This window comes from Episyrphus balteatus, chromosome 3 (genome assembly GCF_945859705.1).
Source record: "Episyrphus balteatus chromosome 3, idEpiBalt1.1, whole genome shotgun sequence".
Classification (NCBI taxonomy): domain Eukaryota; kingdom Metazoa; phylum Arthropoda; class Insecta; order Diptera; family Syrphidae; genus Episyrphus; species Episyrphus balteatus.
The window spans coordinates 21,894,435-21,914,181 of record NC_079136.1 but is presented as its reverse complement, the minus strand read 5'-3'; the positions used below and the strand labels follow the sequence as shown (position 1 = coordinate 21,914,181).

General features: G+C 30.2%; 1 protein-coding gene across 2 annotated transcripts in view; it reads right to left on the bottom strand.

The window, feature by feature from the left end:
- LOC129913759 (elongation of very long chain fatty acids protein AAEL008004) overlaps positions 1–19,747 on the bottom strand; it is an 83,915-nt gene that overhangs the window by 37,539 nt on the left and 26,629 nt on the right. The window contains exon 1 of one of the 2 annotated variants that reach the window (XM_055992596.1): positions 505–1,090. The exons of the other annotated variant lie outside the window; for it this stretch is intronic. Within the exon in view, the coding sequence (XP_055848571.1) occupies positions 505–646 (142 nt within the window). The 5' untranslated portion in view covers positions 647–1,090. Of the gene's footprint in view, positions 1–504; positions 1,091–19,747 lie in introns of those variants that run through there. 2 annotated transcript variants of the gene reach the window in all.

Here is a 19,747-nt window from a genome sequence, read left to right as displayed (position 1 = left end):
TATGATCCAAAGTAATTTTCGAGTTAAAATTTAATTTTTTAAGTGTCGGTCGTTCAAAATGATGAAAAAAAAAAATAATATGGCAATATTTTAAAATAAAAATCATTTTGAATAAAATTTACGGAAGTATCCATAAGAAGTATGTCGACATTTGAAAAAACATCTCTTTGTTAAACAAATTTTAATATTTTGTTTTTTTTTTTTTTTTTTTTTTTGCAAAAGTGTTACTTTTACTAAAAAGTTGATTAAATATTCAAAAGTTTCGTTTTTTTTCAGAAGTATTGAGTTTTAATTGTTCCAATCGTTGCATACATTATTTTACAAAAAGTAAAAAGAGACAAAAACAAATATCAAAAAAGCAATTTCTAATTAAAATCTATAAAAAGGTTCGTAGCTCAGCTCTTTCGTTTAAACTTTTATTTTTCGAAACAATGAAAATTACTTTTTGAATTGCAACTAATTCTTATATTTCTTTGTGTACAGTATAATTTAAATTTCACAAACCTCCATATTCCTCTTCGACCAGCCAGTAATATCTTGGAATTAATCCTGTGTAATTTCCAGACAAATGATGTGTATTTAATTCTTCAAATGCAACTTTGACAATTTCAGCAGCATAATCAAAATTTGATGTAATGTTTTCCATTTTGATGACAAATTTTTTTTTTTAATGTAAGATAATTTAAATTATAATTTAATGATTATATAAACTAACACACGATTTCACACAAAAACACTATAAAGCTATTAAACAAACGCACAAATTATTTAGCAATATATTTATAATTTTGTTATCCAAGCTATGTTACAGTCATGGTTGTGTTTCGTTGTTTTGTTTTATTTTGTTTTTATTATTTTTTTAAGGAAGATTCGTTAAATTCAAATTATTTTTCCATTAGCTAAATAATCGATTCATTGAACATTTGAAGTGTTGTAAAAATATCGATAAATATTCGTATTCTAAACGCTATATTGACTAAGAAGTATTTATTTAATCCTTCTACTTCTTGTGACCGTTACTTTGGCAAAGCCTAAATTGACAATCTTAACCGAACCGACTGAAAGTTTATGCTTAACTGATTCAAAAACTTCTCGACTATCATAAGTTAAAAATAAAAATGTCAAGCCATTTCAAAAAGAAGTAAGAGATACAACTAAAGTGTAGATTTATTTTTTTTTTCCACACACACTCGCATAAAATCATCAAAAACTAACCCTCTTATGCTTTGAGCCAAGTTAACAGCAATAAGATTTATCGAGACTGCGATGAGTGGCGAACATCACCAATACACATTCGATCCTCTTGCATGGCTTTAAAGTATCTGCTTGAATCGCAAACCAAATCTCAACCAGCATTGGGGGTTAGAAACCAGCTTTTGATAAAAGATATTTTATTCAACAGTTAAAGAGTGAAAAATCAGAGAGCGATGAATAAATAAAAAAAAGAGAAAAAGAGCAGTGGTAAGGCGAGCGATGAATTTGTGTATAGTTCATTCTGATATGTTAGTTGCTTCTTTAGCATTCCTAAGAAACTTTGGTGCTGCTGATAAAGCAGATGACAACACGTTTTCGATAAGAAACAAAATTAAAACAAAATGGAAGTAAAATTAATTTTTAAGAACTGGTAGATTGTGGTGAATGTGAATTTGTCCTTGAATTCTTGTCAATCAGTTGTCAATTTATTCCCCAAAAGAATATCATAAGGAAAAGATTGGATTATTGCTAATCTTATTCTAAATATTTTAGTGGAATATTTGTTTTTTTATTTTATGAAGCAAAATAAGTCGCAATAAGCTACAAAAAAGGCCCACTTGAATTTTTAAATATTATTCTTTTGGATCATACTTGGACACACATGTGTCGTCCGAATATGCTTGAATAGAAATTTAAGGATATACTTTATGTGACTTTTTTTAACTTGTGATATACTTCTGATATAGGTCAATCTGTAAACGGATCTACTACAGTCTTAATGGATGGGTCTTTTCGCTTCGGCTTGGTATTCGACGTTTTTTGAGGTTTTGCCAGAGGTGTTTTGGAAAATGTTTTTAGCACTAAAAATAATGGTTTGCAATTTTTGAAAAAAATATCTATCTTTTGATGAAAACTATTCTTTTTTTTTCAAGTTCTCTAGCAAAGTTGAACCGCTTTTATTTAATTTGAAATTTCTTGTAACAAATCAAGGGGCACGGTAGTGCCCAGCCAAGTTCTCTAGCAACTTTGGCACTACACCCTTATTTACAGGAAACAACTCAGGCCATTTTCGACCTCCCTCTAACTTCCACACCAAAGATGCTAGAAATCAAACTCGCTACATTTATTGAGCTTGTCGAAACCAAACTCCTCACAAAATTTAAGCCTTTTACGATGAGTAGTTTCTGAGATATAGGGCTTCAAAAATCGCAAAAAAACCGTAACTGACTGACTGACTGACTCACTCACTCACTCACTGACAGATCATCAAAATTATGGAGAACTTCCCGTTAACGTAGAAACTTGAAATTTTACATGGTGATAGGGCTTGTGGTGTATACAAAGGGAAAAATCGAAAATTTGAGATTTTCAATTCAGGGGGCGTGGCATCCGCCCATTTCCGCTGAATTATCATCAAATATTATAGAGCACTTCTGATTATCGTAGAATCTTGAAATTTGGTAGAATGGTAGAGCTGGTAGTTTGTACAAAGGAAAAAATTTAAAATTTCAGCCAGGGGGCGTGGCAACCGCCCATTTCCGCTGAATTTTCTTTAAATATAATAGAGCATTTCTGATTATCGTAGAATCTTGAAATTTGGTAGAATGGTAGAGCTGGTAGTTTATACAAAGGAAAAAATTTAAAGTTTGAGAATTTCAGCCAGGGGGCGTGGCAACCGCCCATTTTCACTGAATTTTCATCAAGTATAGAGATTTTCAATTCTACAGCCATACCTTGCAAAAAGTAGTGAAATCACAACAAAAACATTGCTGTTAAAAAAGGAGCCAAGTTCTCCTATGTTGAAATTATGCTGGCACAAAAAGTACTGAGATGTAAAAGTGTACCAAGTTCTAAAGTTTGGGTTCAAATTCGTGTCAATAAAATTTTGATTGTTTACTTGGCAATTTTTGAAATAACTTTAAAAATCGGTAATTAAAAGAAAAATTGTCAAGAGAACAATCAAAATTTTATTGATACGAATTTGAACCCAAACTTTAGAACCTGGTACACTTTTACATCTCAGTACTTTTTGTGCCAGCATAATTTCAACATAGGAGAACTTGGCTCCTTTTTTAACAGTAATGTTTTTGTTGTGATCTATCTATCTCTATCTATCTCCATTCCCAGCACTTGCTATGACCGTTCTTATTTTCAAGCTATAAAGTGTTTTTGAACCAAAACTTTTTTCAGAGAAGTCCGATTGTCTTGGCTTTAGTGGTGTAACATCGAAAAATACCCTAAGATCATGTGCTAAGGTTGATTTTTAAATGACGCTGTTAGGTGGAATTATGAGGATGTGGGTGATACCAATCATTTTATGTTATCACCCACGACCACATAAATCCAAAGGGTGTATCATGTGCATTTTGACCAAAAACTAGCTTATAACCTCATTTAAAAATCAACCTCTGCTTATGGTACATCGGACTTCCATGAAAAAAGTTTTGACTTTTTATTGGTCTCATATTCGTAATGATGTTGGTTTTTTTCTCCATATATTTTTGGGCATTCTCCTTTGATGAAATTGTTTCGTTAAAAAGGATGTAAAAATGAAGAATTCTACAAAAATAGAGAAAAAATTTCTGTAGAGAGACAATTCATCCCATTGTTAAATAGCACTGAAAAGTACTTTTCCCATTCATATATAAATCACCAGGAAACAGAGTTATCGGAATCGAGGTTTAAACCAAATGTTCAAAATACTATTTGTTATTTTGTTGAGTTTTTAGATAGGCACTTCAGAAAACACGTGCTAGCGCTAATGTTAAAATGTTAACTTAAAAAATTGAATTGATTTCCTTTAATAAACCGAAATAGAAGGTTGTGGTTTTGAATTAGTTAAAAGAAATTAATATTTTGAATTTATATTGTCATATTTTTTTTGTTTTACACTGATTTGCATGAATAATTAATTTTGTCATATCTTCATAGAATAGAATTTTTTGCAATTAAACAATTTTAAACAAATATATTTATTAAATTAACTTGGCATGTTTGAGAACTAAATAAAAAAAAAACATAAACCACATATTCTTGAACTTTGAACTATTAAAAAAAAAGTTTAGAATTTGACAAAATTAAAATTATTGCGGAAACATTTTTGAGAAGGAATATTTTCCTTCCTTTAAAATATTGATAATGTTATTATTATAATTAATCTTAAATAATATACAAAAAATCGATTCTAATATTGCGAAGATTCAAAAAAAAAAGAGAATGTCGGATGATATAATGATTTGATGATTTTATGAAAGAATAACCTTTAAAACAAATGAAAAATCTTGAAAGTGTTTTCGTTAAGAATACGTATTAAATTGGTTAATAACCCCAACACTAAATTTTTTTTTTCTTAAATTTTTAACATTCGTATTCGTAGGTACATATAGATTAATTTATTTATTTGATGATACTAAACACTGAACACGATCGAAAAGAATAAATTTAATTCTGGTTTAGAACTAGTATTATTATTTAAATAAAAATGGCACTCTTAATATCATTCTAATTTGTCTCTCAATAAATTAATTAAAAAAGCTAATCTCCGAGACTGGATGGAATTTTTTCAAATCGTTAATAAGTTTAACCTTCTTATTGCGAAGGAATTGCGTACGATTTTTAAAATCCACAATTTTAACACGAACTTCCGATTGTCACAATACAAAATTTTCAAGAATTTATTGACTTTCTTGATACCTTTATTACCAAGTAAGGTCAACATAGTTATCCCTCTCGCTACGTGTAAACTAAAGCTCAAACAAGATGCTACAAATAAAACAAAACTATTTACAGATCTGGCCAAAACTGGATCTAAAGCGTTCTAATTGTTTAATATCTCAAAGCAGATCACAAATCAGCTCCGTAGTAGGTGTCATAACAGGACATGTTTAATTGGCAAGCACACAACACGCCTCGGAATCTATTCCAATTGGAGGAGGTGGAATCGATTCCTTACCTTCTCTGTGAATGTCCTGCGTTATCTCAAAGACGAAGACTCCATTTGGGAGAATTCTACTATAACAATGCTAGTGATTTAGCAAATATAGACATAGGTAGTCTCGCTCGCTTTATTAGAAGCTCCAAATGGGATGGGAAGACCTGCGAATTCTTCTGGCTTCTTAGTTTACGGTTCAATTCAATTCAATTTTGGTTTATTGAACTTGCTATTTCCTAAAATTGACTTAAAATAACTTGTTTCTAAGATACATTGACAGATACAAAATTTTGTTGGCACAAAGGGGGCCTAACGTTAAGCAATGAGAAAGTTATAAAATATAAATAAATAAAATAGGTACATGGATAAACTTAATTTTAAAAGTCTGCTGTCTAGGTTGTCCTCGGGGTGTTCAGACCCTGATGTGCAGTTAATTAAGTCAGCATGGGCGACAAAAGCTATAAGCAGGGCAAAAGGGGATAAATGTGACAAAAGAGTAAATACGTTTCTTGAGTCAAAGTTAGATCGATTTTTCTAGCAAAGGTACCCGTTCTTTTGACCAAACCTACCTATACTTTGTGCTGAATCCGAATCTGAAGTCAGTTTTGCCCAAACACCCTCAAAATTTTTGAGTAAATAGCAAAAAAACATAAAAATCGCATACAAATGGTTGATTTTGCAATTTTCAAAAACTTGAAGTTGTTAAAGGCAAAACTGATTTAGTACGTCAAAATACGAAAATATAGGTAGATCTGGTCAAAAGTACTTTTTTTTGTGGACCTGTGATCAACAGTTTTTCTTCTGTAGTGAGTAACAATACTTTGCCAACATTTTTTGATATTTTTGCGATGCTGAGATGTATGTAACGGATTTGTGAGAGTTTCCTATTACAACGCTCACTGTAGACTCTGACGCCCAACGTCAAATATCTTATAACTTCTGCTTGGTATAGTTGTAACATGGTCCTCGAAAAGTGTAAGCGGTTCCCACGATTTATTGAATTGGTGTTAAATTTTCACACGGTATTGGTCCGTATTCTCCGTATTGTTTCGTATACGTGGAGATTTATTACAACAGGCTCCCAAAGTCTTTCTGTAGCAAGAGTTTTTTTTAGATATACCCATTAGTGATTTTTATGGAATAATTTTATGCTTCCTGAAGTAAATGTTCAGGAAGGCACCGTTATAAATTACCTTTTTCGTTGCGATTTCTGACGCCGATTTATAACATTAATCAAAACACCAACAAAATTCCTAATCAAAACTATATTTAGTTCATGTCATGGTTTTGATTATATAATTTAATAGATTTCCTTTAAAATGTTTAAAAAAAAAAAAAAATTAATAATATCGATCTAATAGGTGAAGCCCCTTTTTTTCATTTTAAAACCCCACCAGGTAACATATAGTTTCGTAAATAATATTCGATGTTAACTAATGTCACTTAAAAATCTATCCAATTTATTTTGATCAATTTTCTGTTTTAACCCCCTTACAAGCTATAAAAATTGGCTTTTTGTATTGGATTTTTATTTTAGTTGTAAAGATTTTTAGAAAATAAACATAACTTAAAATTGAGTCTTTAAAAGGGTCTGATATCAGAGCACTAAAATGAGCTATTAAATTTAATGCCCTTGCTTTAAGTCAAAATTTAATAACCCGTGTTACGCAATTCTTCTACTTGAACATATATTTAAAACTAACTATTGCAGCAATTAACTAGCACTGTTCTGCGTACACATAACTCTTTGTCAATTACCTTCGACCAAACAAGAATTTGGCATTGAGACTTACAAAACAAAACTTAAAACAAAAACATGTCCATCCAGAGCCCGACAACTATACTAAACTTATACTTACCAAAAAATATTCGAGACATTTATGGCATTTTTAAATAAAAGTAATTGCCTTAATGATAGTCTCGCGTAAAGATGATAAATAAATCAACTTACCTACAGGTTTAACCCAAACGAAAAAAGTATTATATAATAAATAATTCCAGAATCAAAAATCGTGTCATCATGAAGAGAACTAAGACAAAGCACCGATATCTCGTGGCGGTAAAAGTTACAAGGTCGTTGTTTAAGCCGGTTTCAATCGAAAGTAAAATGCAACTTGTGTGGCTGAAAAAAAAAAAAAATAAAAAATGAAACTTAATTTTGGAGTGGATTTTCATATCTGCTTTTTTTTTATTATTTTTTTTTTTTTGTTACTACACCAGTCATTCATGAATCCAAACCCATAGTTAACATACACACAAAGAGCGAAAAAAAGAAAGAGAGTAAAAACCTCACTATCTTGTTTTTTTCGACATTAACCAGCATCTGCATCCGAAAGTAACCGGCCACTCCAGAAAAATAAATGCAACTGGCTGAAATTTATTCAAAAAAGGTGGTAGGAAAGATGGGTAACTGAGGGCTATCATTCTTTATTTATTTATTTAAATTAGTAAATAAAATGCATGACTGAGTTGCACGAATTTGCTCTTATAGTAAAAGTTACATATAGTCTATTGAATAGACCCTTTTGAATTTTTGAATGGAACAAATCATCAAAAGTTCTTCAGATATTTGAAAAAATGTCATACTGTCCTAACCTTGCGAGAAGAACCCGGACTTTGACTGACTATAAAATTGAATTTAACTAACTCACGGAATTCATTTGTATATCATTTTTTAGATAATTTTATTGTGAATAAATCTGTCCTTGGATATTTTTGGTTTAAATGAGTAAAAATGGAGCTATGAAATAAAAACGGCACCGACCTCTTTTCCAAGATGGCGGCTGTTCCCGATGTTCTACCATCCCAAAAAATGCATTTTTACGATAAGGACATACACCCAAACACGTTCCATGAAAAATATTTGTCCCGCGAAAAATGCAATTTGATTTACTAATTTGTCTGGCTTATTTTGTTTGAAACTCATTTGAATATTTTTTCGTTTTTCAAGAGAAACTTTTCGTTGGTCGCTGATCTTACAGGCCATTGAAAACAGTTAAAGAGTTAGTATTAAATGTTCTTCTATGCAATAGACCAAAGCTAATGGCTGTCCGTCGATCCATTCGATCTGTATTTATAAAAATGCACATACACAAAATTGCACACAAGCCCATAAGGATGCAAATAAATTTGTTTGTTTGTCATATTTAGTTTATATTAAATCAATCCCTCTAAGTATGTTTACTTTAAAAGTCTAAAAGTTACTAATTTATACGATTTTATCGAGTTTTAAAAACTTGCTTTTAACTAAAAAAGTCAAAAATTTGGAAAAAGTGCTAATTTTTGAATAGGTACATTTAAGTTGTTTCTTGACAAAATAAATTGAAAATTGTATATTATCAAAGGATTTTACCTCTACTTTATTTCATAAGTACAAAGTTTGGACGTACCGGCTACATACACAAAATGCCCCTTGATTTAGTAAAAAAAATAAAAACGTCAATTTTTTAACTTTTTTTTCTTTGATTTTAGGTTAGAATTTCAGTGAAAAATAATTTTTAAAATTTTTTAATCATCCTAACATGACAGAAAATTTAATTTGCTATGAAAAGTGTCTTTGAACCATTTCAAAGTTAGGCTTGGTTTTCGAGTTAAATCAAAAAAACTGAAAACCGACCAGTGTTGCCGTTTTCTCAGAAATGCACCAATGGATTTAGTAGCACTTTTGGCTAGAGTATTCTTTTATACCAAGGAATCAAAATCAGCAATAAAAACTCTTGAACGAATTTGTTCTAGTTTTGCTCTGGAGCTCCGGTCTATTAAATAGACTAATAGGATATTAAATTTTTTTAAAATAAATCAATACAAGAATATTTAAAATTTTATTTTAGAAAGATTTATTTTATTGAAAACTTTTAATAAACAAATTTGGTAATATTTGTTCTTCAAAAAATTAAAACAACTTTTCGCTTAAAAAACATCCATTTTAGAAAAAAAAAAATTAAAACCATTTTTGAAAAAAAAAAAAAAATATTTTTTTGTGAAAAATTGTTAAAATTTTATTTTTTAATAAATTTTGTGTGACAATATAAAATTAAATCAACATGTTATGCCAAAATTTAAACCTGTTTTTGAAAATTGGATTTAAAAAAAAAAATTTGTTAAATCTCACAGTGGCCCTGAACAAGTTTAAGGTTGACCTAAAATGAGGCCCCCCCCCCCCCCCCTTTTTAGGTCGTAGAGGCAATTTTCTAAAAAACTAATAAAAGAATTATTAAAAAATAACGGCAACACTTCCAGTTATCAATGATAACTTTTTCAAAAGCTAGTAGGTATTCAATGAATTTTTTTAAACTTATTTTTCACAATTGTTGACTTTGAAATCGATTATTTCGGAAACAACTGATTAAAATAACTTGATTTAAAAACTCAAATTAAGTATACAATTCTAGCTTTTGAAAAAGGTATCATTGATAAGTGGAAGTGTTGCCCCTCCCGCCTAAAGGGGGGGGGCATAGACCTTAAATCTAATAACAAAAAATGATTATATTGAATACCTCTACAAAAAACCGTTTTCAATTCTCGGACCCTTAGTTATCGTACTCGAGCCTTGTGTTGATATGAATTTTTCACGAAAAAACACGTTTACGGGGGATGTCTCGAAAAAAGAAGCTAATCCGATTTTGGTTAAAATGGATTATTATTACTGAGGCCTTCAGGAACAAAGCCTCATTTTTAGTTTTTGTCGTCATTTTAGGTCAACCTTAAACTTGTTCAGGATCACTGTGATCTTTTATACCTACATTTTTTAAACTTTTCAAAAATAATTAAACACTATGAACCTTTACTTTTTTTTCAATAATTTTCTGGAAAGTCCAGAAAATCGCATGTAGTTCCTTTAACACTCTGACAGACATCTTGATAGACTGGCAAAGTGACAAATTTTAGTTTTATATTTCGAATCAATTTGATGTTTTGGAAAAATTGTTAAGTTTTTATTCAAATTAAATGCTCACTAGTACACACAAATATCTTAAACTAGTTGCTATCTTTCATAAATATATACGATGATCAGGGGCGTACACTCTCTAGGGGCAAGAGGGGCGGCGCCCCGGAGCCCCCGACCGACCCTAGGGCCCCTACTGGAGACAATGCAGAGAAGGAAACTGTTAGCATAAATTGAGTTTTGAAATATATTAAAATGTATTTGAATCACTTCGGATACAAGGGGAAAAAATTATGGCATTCAGTGTAATGTATAATGCATTGGTAGCCACACAATATATATTCATTTAGTAAAAAGTTTACCCCAGGGGCCCCAAAAAAATAAACTGCTTTTTTAAAAGAAAAATTATAATTTTATTTTAGGGCCCCAAAAAATATTACTTGAAAAATCTTTGCAACCACAAATAATACATTAGGGGCCATATAAAAGAAAAAAAAAACAACTTCAGGCCAGGGGCCCCAAAAGCCTTTACTTCAGGGCGTCAAAAAAAAATGTTTTTTAAATTAAATTTACATTTGTTGATGGATTACTAAATATTTCTTTAGGAGCCCCAAAAAACATGACTTCGGGGCTCCAAAAATATTATATGAAAGGTTCCAAAAAATAATTTTTCAGGAACCCCGTTAGTTGAGAGGCAATCAATTTATTAATTTGGGGGCCCCAAAATCTATTACTAAGGAGCCCAAAAATATTCATCAAATTTTCTGATGGCATGACAAATATTATTTGAGGATCCTCAAAAGCTATTACTTCAGTGGTTCAAAACAATCAAATGGAAAATTAAATATCAATTCAGATGCCCCAACATAAATATATCAGGGCCCAAAATAAAAATATTTCGTTATTGGTGGCATTCCGAATATTACCTCAGAACAGAGGCCCCAATACCAATTAATTCTTGCCCCCAAAAAATTTTATTATATTTGGTGCCTCTAAGCACTTAATTTTGAGGCCCCAAAAATAATTTTTCAGGGACCCCGAAAAATTATTTCCGATGATGGAAAATCAAATGTGTACATATGTATTACTTCAGAACAGAGGCCCCTAGTACAAGTATTTACTACTTTTATGATAGAAATTTTAAGTAAGTTGGTATAGCAATGTGCATTACGAACGTATTAAAACATTAAAATAAACCTAAAAATAAATAAGCCATACAAAAAAAATGTATGGCGTATACATACTTTTTTCTTTGTATCTAATTGGCACCCAAATATCAAAGGGGCCCCAAAATTTAGTCTTGCCCCGATGCCCCGGTGACTGAACGTACGCCACTGACGATGATACCTACTCAAAATCCATACAGTCCTTAAAAATATAACCACTACTCTATGTAGTAAAAATACTTACTTAGTCACGTTCAAGTTTCCCCCCAGCATAAACATTTCTGTCTTTTGACCGGTTTGTAAATGATCATAGCAATTTCCTCAGTTAAATCATTTTACGCCTCTGTCCCATTTGCAAATCTGAATCTCTTGCGTAAATGCTTTTGTTTCGCTGTCAGATTATCTGTTTTTTAGACTTAGCGGCACGGAATAAATAACCAGGTAAACAACTTAAAATATACCTATCAGAAAGTTTTTCCCCGACTCTGAACCAAGGCCGTTCTAAAACCTTAACCACAAGACAGATCCATTTAAATCAAAAAGGTTACAACCTTGCTCTGACGGAAGCAAAATAAAAATCACACTTAAAGAAGGGCAATCATAAGGACCTGATTAAATGTTATTACACAGATATTTCCGTTAATAACAATTAAAATTTTAAACTTTTCCCAGAATAATGGTTGTTGGTAAACAATTTAATTCTTAGCGGAAAAAAAACAAAAACAAAATTAATTGAAAGTTTTGTTACGGAAATTTATTTCAAAACAAATTATTATTACACTTGCATAAAAACAAAAAAAAAAAACACGTAATAATATTGTTAAGTCTCCACGTGTTGTGCGAAATGTGTAAATATAAATAAATACAGTGTGGATCTCATTGATCTTTGCTTGATCTTCGGACACTGGATGCATTAATATGTTTTTTTTGTTGTCATTTTTGTTTTTTATGTTAGCTTCGCGTTCAAGTCGCGTGGAACATGGGTGAACAGAGGGCAGTTTTCTTGTTGCTATATTGTTTGTATTAGACAAAGCATATCTGCACAATTAAACAATTATTATGGTTGAAGGTGTGTCATGTTAAAGTGATATCCTTGAAATTTTTGCACAATTTAAAAGTGTAGATAGATTTGTATGTATACATACGTACGTTTGAAATGCAAAACAAATAGATATTATACATTGTGGGCATCATCTTTCACGCGTATAAGACCATAGCTGAGAAATCAGGTTAATTTTGATAGATTAATTTTTCTTATTTCAAAATTCTGAGTTCGAAGACCATAGTTTCTCAAAAATAACAATTCATTGAGTTTGCTGGATTTTGTATTATCAAATGAATAAACTCCTGGCAAAATGTATGTCTTCGAACAGTGGTCTTGCTCTTTTTTTTTAATTAAAAAAAAGCACTTCAAAAGTGGTAATTTTTAATGGGAGCGTATCGGAATCCAGCTTTTTAAAATCCCGTTTTTTCGAAAATCCCGAAAAAAAAAGTTTCAAAATCCCGTTTACTTAAATACCGCTTTTTTAAATCCCGTTTTCTGAAATCCCGCATTTTAAAATTCCGTCAAATCCCGAAAATGACAAAAAATGATAAAAAAAATCATGAGAAATAGACAAAAAATTAGTAAAACTGATTTTTTGCGTTGAAAGCCCACACAATATGTACCTTCAACACATTATTAAAACGGTATTTCTTTTATAAAAACATAAAATGATTAAAGCTTTAAATTGAGTTCACAAGTAAAAGAAATTTCATTTATTTAAATATCAAAATTGTTGAAATGCATTTAAATATAAGTTGAAATATATTTAAATGAAATTTCTTTTGATTACTTAATTAAAGGTGTTGTGATGATTTTATGTTATTATTAATCTATGGGATTGTCACGATTTGATTGTTCTTCTGAAACTTTTAAGTAAATGAATCGTTTATTTCAGAAACAGCATAAGTCCATGAGCACTAACTTTTCAGGAGCAACACAAAACTGTTTTTTATGTTAAAACTCCACAACACTTCAAATTTACAGTATGCCGAGTTATAATCTACCTAAAGACAAATTTAAAAACCTTTAAAATATAAACCTTTTTTCAAGTATTAGCGGGTTTTTAAGCCTTTAAAGTCGCTGGACTTATGTCGTTTCTGCTCAAAACGACTTTTTGTTGGTAAAACTTTTGTTTTCATCTAGCTATAGCTTTTGAACCCTGCTTCTGATTTTAACGAATAAAATAGCAGTAGATAGATTAAATTTTTACCTCTTCATTGATGTATAATTTTAAAGGTTGCGTGTCATGATGGCTGGCAAAATAAAAACTGGTAAAATGTCATATATTCAAGAGTAAAACACGCTGCCACCGCGAGGAAATCTGGCTATAACTTTTGAACCCTGAGTTTAATTTTAATGAATTAAATAGATATAGATAGAGTAATTCCTTACCTTTTTAAAGATGTATAACAAAAGGGTGTGCGTGTCAAGATTGCTGCCAAAATAACTTAAAACTGGTAAAAAGTCAAGTATTTAGCAGTCAAAAATGTTGTCACCGGGTGAAATATTTCCATATGAACCTTTTTCTTTCAGTTTTCGTATTTGGGGGGGTCTGACATACTTAATTTTTTTTCCAGAAGATGAATAACTATACATAAATGAGAAATCTCAAAAAAAAAATGGACTTATGCTGTTTCTGAAATAAACGATTCAAATATTAGTTTGTTAATTGATTTCTTTTTAGTATCACATTCCTTACTTTTTCTTATTTTTTGTATATATGATATTTTTTGTTAAAGGTTTTAATTAAATGCGTTTAGAACAATCTTTCATTTTTTAATTTGTTTTAGTATCCTAGTTTTGCTTGCAAAATCGGGATAATAAAAAACGGGATTATAAAAATCGGGATTTTAAAAAGCGGGATTATAAAAAGCGGGATAATGAAAAACCAGGATTTTAAAAGCGGGATTTTAAAAAACGGGAATATAAAAAGCGGGATATCGAACCCAACCAACCAAAAGATGCAAATTGAGCTAAATTTGTTCTCCATTTTTGTTCATTTTTATTCCGTGCACTCAATTGTTTGAGAGTTCGAAAAGAAAATATGATTTTACAGCTTGAGCTCGGCTGAATTTTGTATAGAATTTAATATAGCAGCTAAAATTTAGTTCGATCTACATATGTACTTGGCTAAAAGGTTTAAAATTTTTACATTTACATTTTTTAAACAGTGAATCTCTGTACGCGCCTTGTAAAAAAGTAGCTCAACGGCACTAAGCATAGCTCAAGCAGTTTCTAATACATATTCTCACTTTTAATTAAGACCATATTTGGTACGAATTTGAAGTTACTAGTAGATTAATTTTTTTACTGCTTATAAATTTGTTTCTGTATTATAATAATTCAAGAGTAAGTATTTCTGTGCCGTATAATGTGGCGATTTTTTACAAGGCACGTATGTAGATTTTCTGAACAGACGCCATTTTGTAATATTTTTTTTTTATTAAAATTTCTGTAGTAAGTAGTAGTTTTATAAACTAAGTTTTTGCTACAACTTTTACAATTTGAAAAGATGATAGCCAAAACCCCACTTTTGTTTTAAATACGTAGGGTGACCTAAACCCTTGAAGTGGTACGATTAACGTTTTGGATGATAACCGAAAAATCAAATTTTCAAATTCAGATTTATTCATTCCATTTTAGTCAACAATTTTACATAGTATTGAAATTTAATTTCATGTTTAAAACAAAATAATTAATAAAGTAAAGGACTATTTTTTTATTAATGGATTTATTATTATTATTATTATTTTTTTTTTTTTTTTGATGAAAGGGTGTTTCATTTGAGAAGAATAAGATTTCATGGAATATAAACGATCTTTTATTCTTAATGTCAAGTTTCTTTATAGTAAAAATTGTATTTATAATATTTTATGCTATATGATTGAATAAAACATTATACTTATAAGAATTATAATTTAAAAAAAATTGTTCGGACAATCAACCAATCATTTGTTGCCCAAGGAACAAATCTCTAAAAATTTAAAGATGTCTTTCATTAATTAACTTTTACTAGATCATAAAATAAACAAGTCTTCTTTTTTTAATGGGTTATACAAATTAACAAAAAAATTTGAAAATTTGTCTGTTTTTAACTTTCAATTTCAAAATGCTTGAAAAAACCCATTCACATACATAATTCCAGGAAGTATATTTTCACACAATTCAAGATCAAACAAATAAATAAGTTAACAATACGTCAATACCCAAATATTTTTATCTACAAAATATCTGTTTGCTGAATTAAGTCTGCAAACAAGTTTTTTTTTTTTAATTTTTTCTTCTGATCATGATCATGACTTTGAACCTTGAATTTACAGTTTAATTTGAATTTTTATTTAAAAACAAACAAAAAATATTTACAAAAAGCTACAAGCTTCAAAGGGCTTTGCAGACTAATAGTTAACAAATGAAGCATAATGACTAACGATAATTGTGGGAAGAACAAACAATAAAGGAAAAAAAAATAAATTTTTTTGCATATCTAAAAGAGATTTGCATAATCTCAACATGTGCTCTAAACTTTGGGAAATTCAGATTATATAATTAAACTTTAGTTCAAAGCCACACATGACAACAGGATTGTATCCATCGAATTAATTCGTTCTTAAATTATTTATCAATATTTGTATCTAAGAACATACACTTAAAAGAAAGAAGAGGGTAGAATAAGCTGTTTATAGATAAATAGTTATTAAAGAAGAAACATACTCTTCGTTATCAGGATGTCTCATTTACTCAAAACCTCAAGTTTATTTACTTAGAGCCTTAGAGTGAATTGCTCTTACAACCTTTATAACTGTTCAGAAGTGACAAATTTATTCAATAACGAACTGATTCACCTTAAACTTTTGGCGCAGAAATAATTCCGCAAACTATCTAGCACTATTCCGGGTGTTGTGGTTCGATGTGAATATGAATATTATTAAGATACTAGACAAATATCTCTTCCTGATCAATTTAAATATAAAATTTAGTAAAATCTTTGAGAGCAATTTTAACGACCCTATGCAAGTGTGTCAGGGAAAAAGACAACAAAAAAGACAGTATTTTGCAAAAAAAAAAAAAAATAGTTTAAATGTACTAAATCAAGATTAACGACCTGATGCTGGGTTTGTCTGCGTCTTCACTTAAAAAGACAGCATCGCTGCTTATTCAATGGTCTAGAAAATTAGGCAAACACAAAATTAATAAATCTAAACAAACATATCATAGCACTTCTCATGTAATTTGAATTGAATGAAGCAGAAAAGAAGGCTTTTTGTTGGCCTTAAGGTTTTTAAACTTGACCGCAGTGGGTTACGGACATTGACCGCGTTGACTATTTGTTGATGTTGCATGAGATTTATCTTTTTGGTCAAAGCTGTAAAACAAATTTTACTGAGCTAGTTAAATATTTTTTTTTTTCATTTATTTGTTTTGCTACTACTTACAGATCTTTTGTGTGGAACTATTTGTTTATTTAAATTTAGCAAGAAATTAATATTATAATTGTGTTGATAGAACGTTTCGTTTATGCTAATAGATATTGTTAAAGTAAACAAACTGATTAAATCGACAAGGTTAAATTTTGCCAGAGTTTTTTTTTTCAAAAAAAACTTGTTTTATAAGGTATGTAGGTATAAGGACCAATAATCTTCATTATGAAATTTATAAAGTTATTATGAAATTCTGTGAAGAATTTTTTCAGCCAAAAAAATTATATTCTAGAAAATAAATGCTCATTAAAAATTATTGCTAGTACGTAAAACGTTTTCTTGTTCATGCTCTTAGGGAAGCCGGGCGGTTCACTAAAAAAAACTAATAATCATTTTTATCAAACAAACAAAACCGACTTCCATGGATCAAAACTGGGTTTTATGGTTTATTTCATAGTTCCAGAACTAAACAAAATTGAAATGGGATATGGGACCATACTGCAGGCATCAGCTTTCCAATACAAAAAGAATTATCAGTCCAAAGTTACATAAAAAAGAATTTGTCTGTAAAGCCGGTTTACGGACGATGATTTCACGTGATAACGTCTTCAGAAAAAAATTTGTGTGCTTTTGTTTAAAATGAGTCAATTGAAGCGTTTACTTATTTCAAACAATCATAACACTGGTTAACAAAATTAAACTTTTTTTTTTGTTGCCGGAACAAAAAAATACTTTTCTGAAGGTTTTCGGTGTGCTGAACTCGAATCCATAGTCAGAAAAAATTAATCAGCTCCCGTTTTTGAAATATTACCGTTAGAAAATGCAGTACTTCGGGCCTTATTCTTTTATATAAGGTAAATTGTTTGTGCATATTTAGTAACGTTTTTTATAGTTTTTATAAGAACTATTTTCCACCTTTTTAAATCTGTTTAAATCTTTTCGTTTTCTTTTTAACTTCCCGAGATATCCTCAGTTGTTTGCATATATCATAAATTTTATAACGTCATTATCTCCTTTATGATATATGAAGCCAAAGCCACTTTTTTCATTTTAAGATATCGCGGACAATAACAAAGATATCGGAAAGATTAAAAAAGTTCTTGAGAGAAGGAAAATAGTTTTTATAGGAACCGTTACTAAATGTCTTCTAACAATTTTCCTTATATTATAGAATAAGGTCCGAAGTAGTCAAAAAAACGTTTTTTTTTTGCATTTTCTAATAGAGCGGGCGGCCACTGCAGAAACGCTCAACTCATCGAGCTAAAGAAAATTTCAAATGGGAAGTGAAAGAGGGCTATTAGTAGTTACGAAAACCACAGGTCTTCCCGTTCGCATCCTGGCACGATTGGCGTGGTAAAGTGCATCGTGCATCTCATAGAGTTAAAAGACAATATTGGTGTCAAATTAAAGGTGCTATTGTCAGCTATCAAAATTCAGAGGTCTTCCAGGCGAAAGTCTGGCAGTTTTGTCATGCAGCCTGTTTTAAGGTTGGAAGCGATAAAAGTGAGTTTTTTCATAAAGTCTTGTTTTTTGGTATTTTGGTGGATGAGTTAAGGAGTTTTTTCACTATAAAATAAAAATAAGAGTTATTAGCATTTAAATATAAAACGATGTTTTGGAAAAAGCTTGATAGTTTATTAACAATGACCCAAAGTATATGCAAAACTACGAACAATTCACGAAAAAGTCTCAAATAATACGCTGCGCCCCTTACAACTTACCGAATTAAAAGGCGACTTTAATTTCAAATTAAAGCTAATAATGTCTTTTTTTGAAAACCAGAGGTCTTCCAAGCCACATCTTGTCATTTCACCCCCCAGCCTGCTTGAACGTTTTAAGTGAAAAACGCTCCTAACCTTAAAACAAGCTGCGTGACCTAACTTCTAATTTTTGGCTTGGAAGACCTCTGGTTTTCAAAAAAAGACATTATTAGCTTTAATTTGAAATTAAAGTCGCCTTTTAATTCGGTAAGTTGTAAGGGGCGCAGCGTATTATTTGAGACTTTTTCGTGAATTGTTCGTAGTTTTGCATATACTTTGGGTCATTGTTAATAAACTATCAAGCTTTTTCCAAAACATCGTTTTATATTTAAATGCTAATAACTCTTATTTTTATTTTATAGTGAAAAAACTCCTTAACTCATCCACCAAAATACCAAAAAACAAGACTTTATGAAAAAACTCACTTTTATCGCTTCTAACCTTAAAACGGGCTGCATGACAAAACTGCCAGACTTTCGCCTGGAAGACCTCTGAATTTTGATAGCTGACAATAGCACCTTTAATTTGACACCAATATTGTCTTTTAACTCTATGAGATGCACGATGCACTTTACCACGCCAATCGTGCCAGGATGCGAACGGGAAGACCTGTGGTTTTCGTAACTACTAATAGCCCTCTTTCACTTCCCATTTGAAATTTTCTTTAGCTCGATGAGTTGAGCGTTTCTGCAGTGGCCGCCCGGACTATAACGGTAATATTTCAAAAACGGGAGCTGATCAATTTTTTCTGACTTTGGATTCAAATTCAGTACACTGAAAACCTTCAGAAAAGTATATTTTTGTTTCGGCAAGAGAACCCTTGTTAACCAGTGTAATTTACAAGAAAAAGCTAAAAAAAAATACATTTTTTATTTCTCATTATATCAATTTTTTTATTTTAAAAGCTTACAAAAAAATTATGCAATTTAAAAGCCAAGTATTTCTTTTCAAGAATAAAACCAATTTTAAATTTTTACAATGCACAAAAAGTCGCAAAAAGTATAAAAATAATTTATTGAAAACAATCATTTTCATCAAAAAAAGCAGAAAAAAACATGAATTTTTATCTTATCACGTCATTAATTCCATTTTTTTCCCAACAACAAATTTTATACCATCTGAAAGTTTATTGTCTTAGCTCAAAATATATATATCGATCAGGTCTATGAGACATCTACAAAAAGAGCTAGAATTTTTTTGAACTCGATCAAATTTCACTAAAAAAAGCAAAAAAAAAAAAGAGTGTGTGTACACATGTACACGCGACTGAAGTTATACTTCTCATTCAGTATATATAAATGAATTTCATTTGATATTTTTAATTTCTATTATTAAATTAATTAATCCA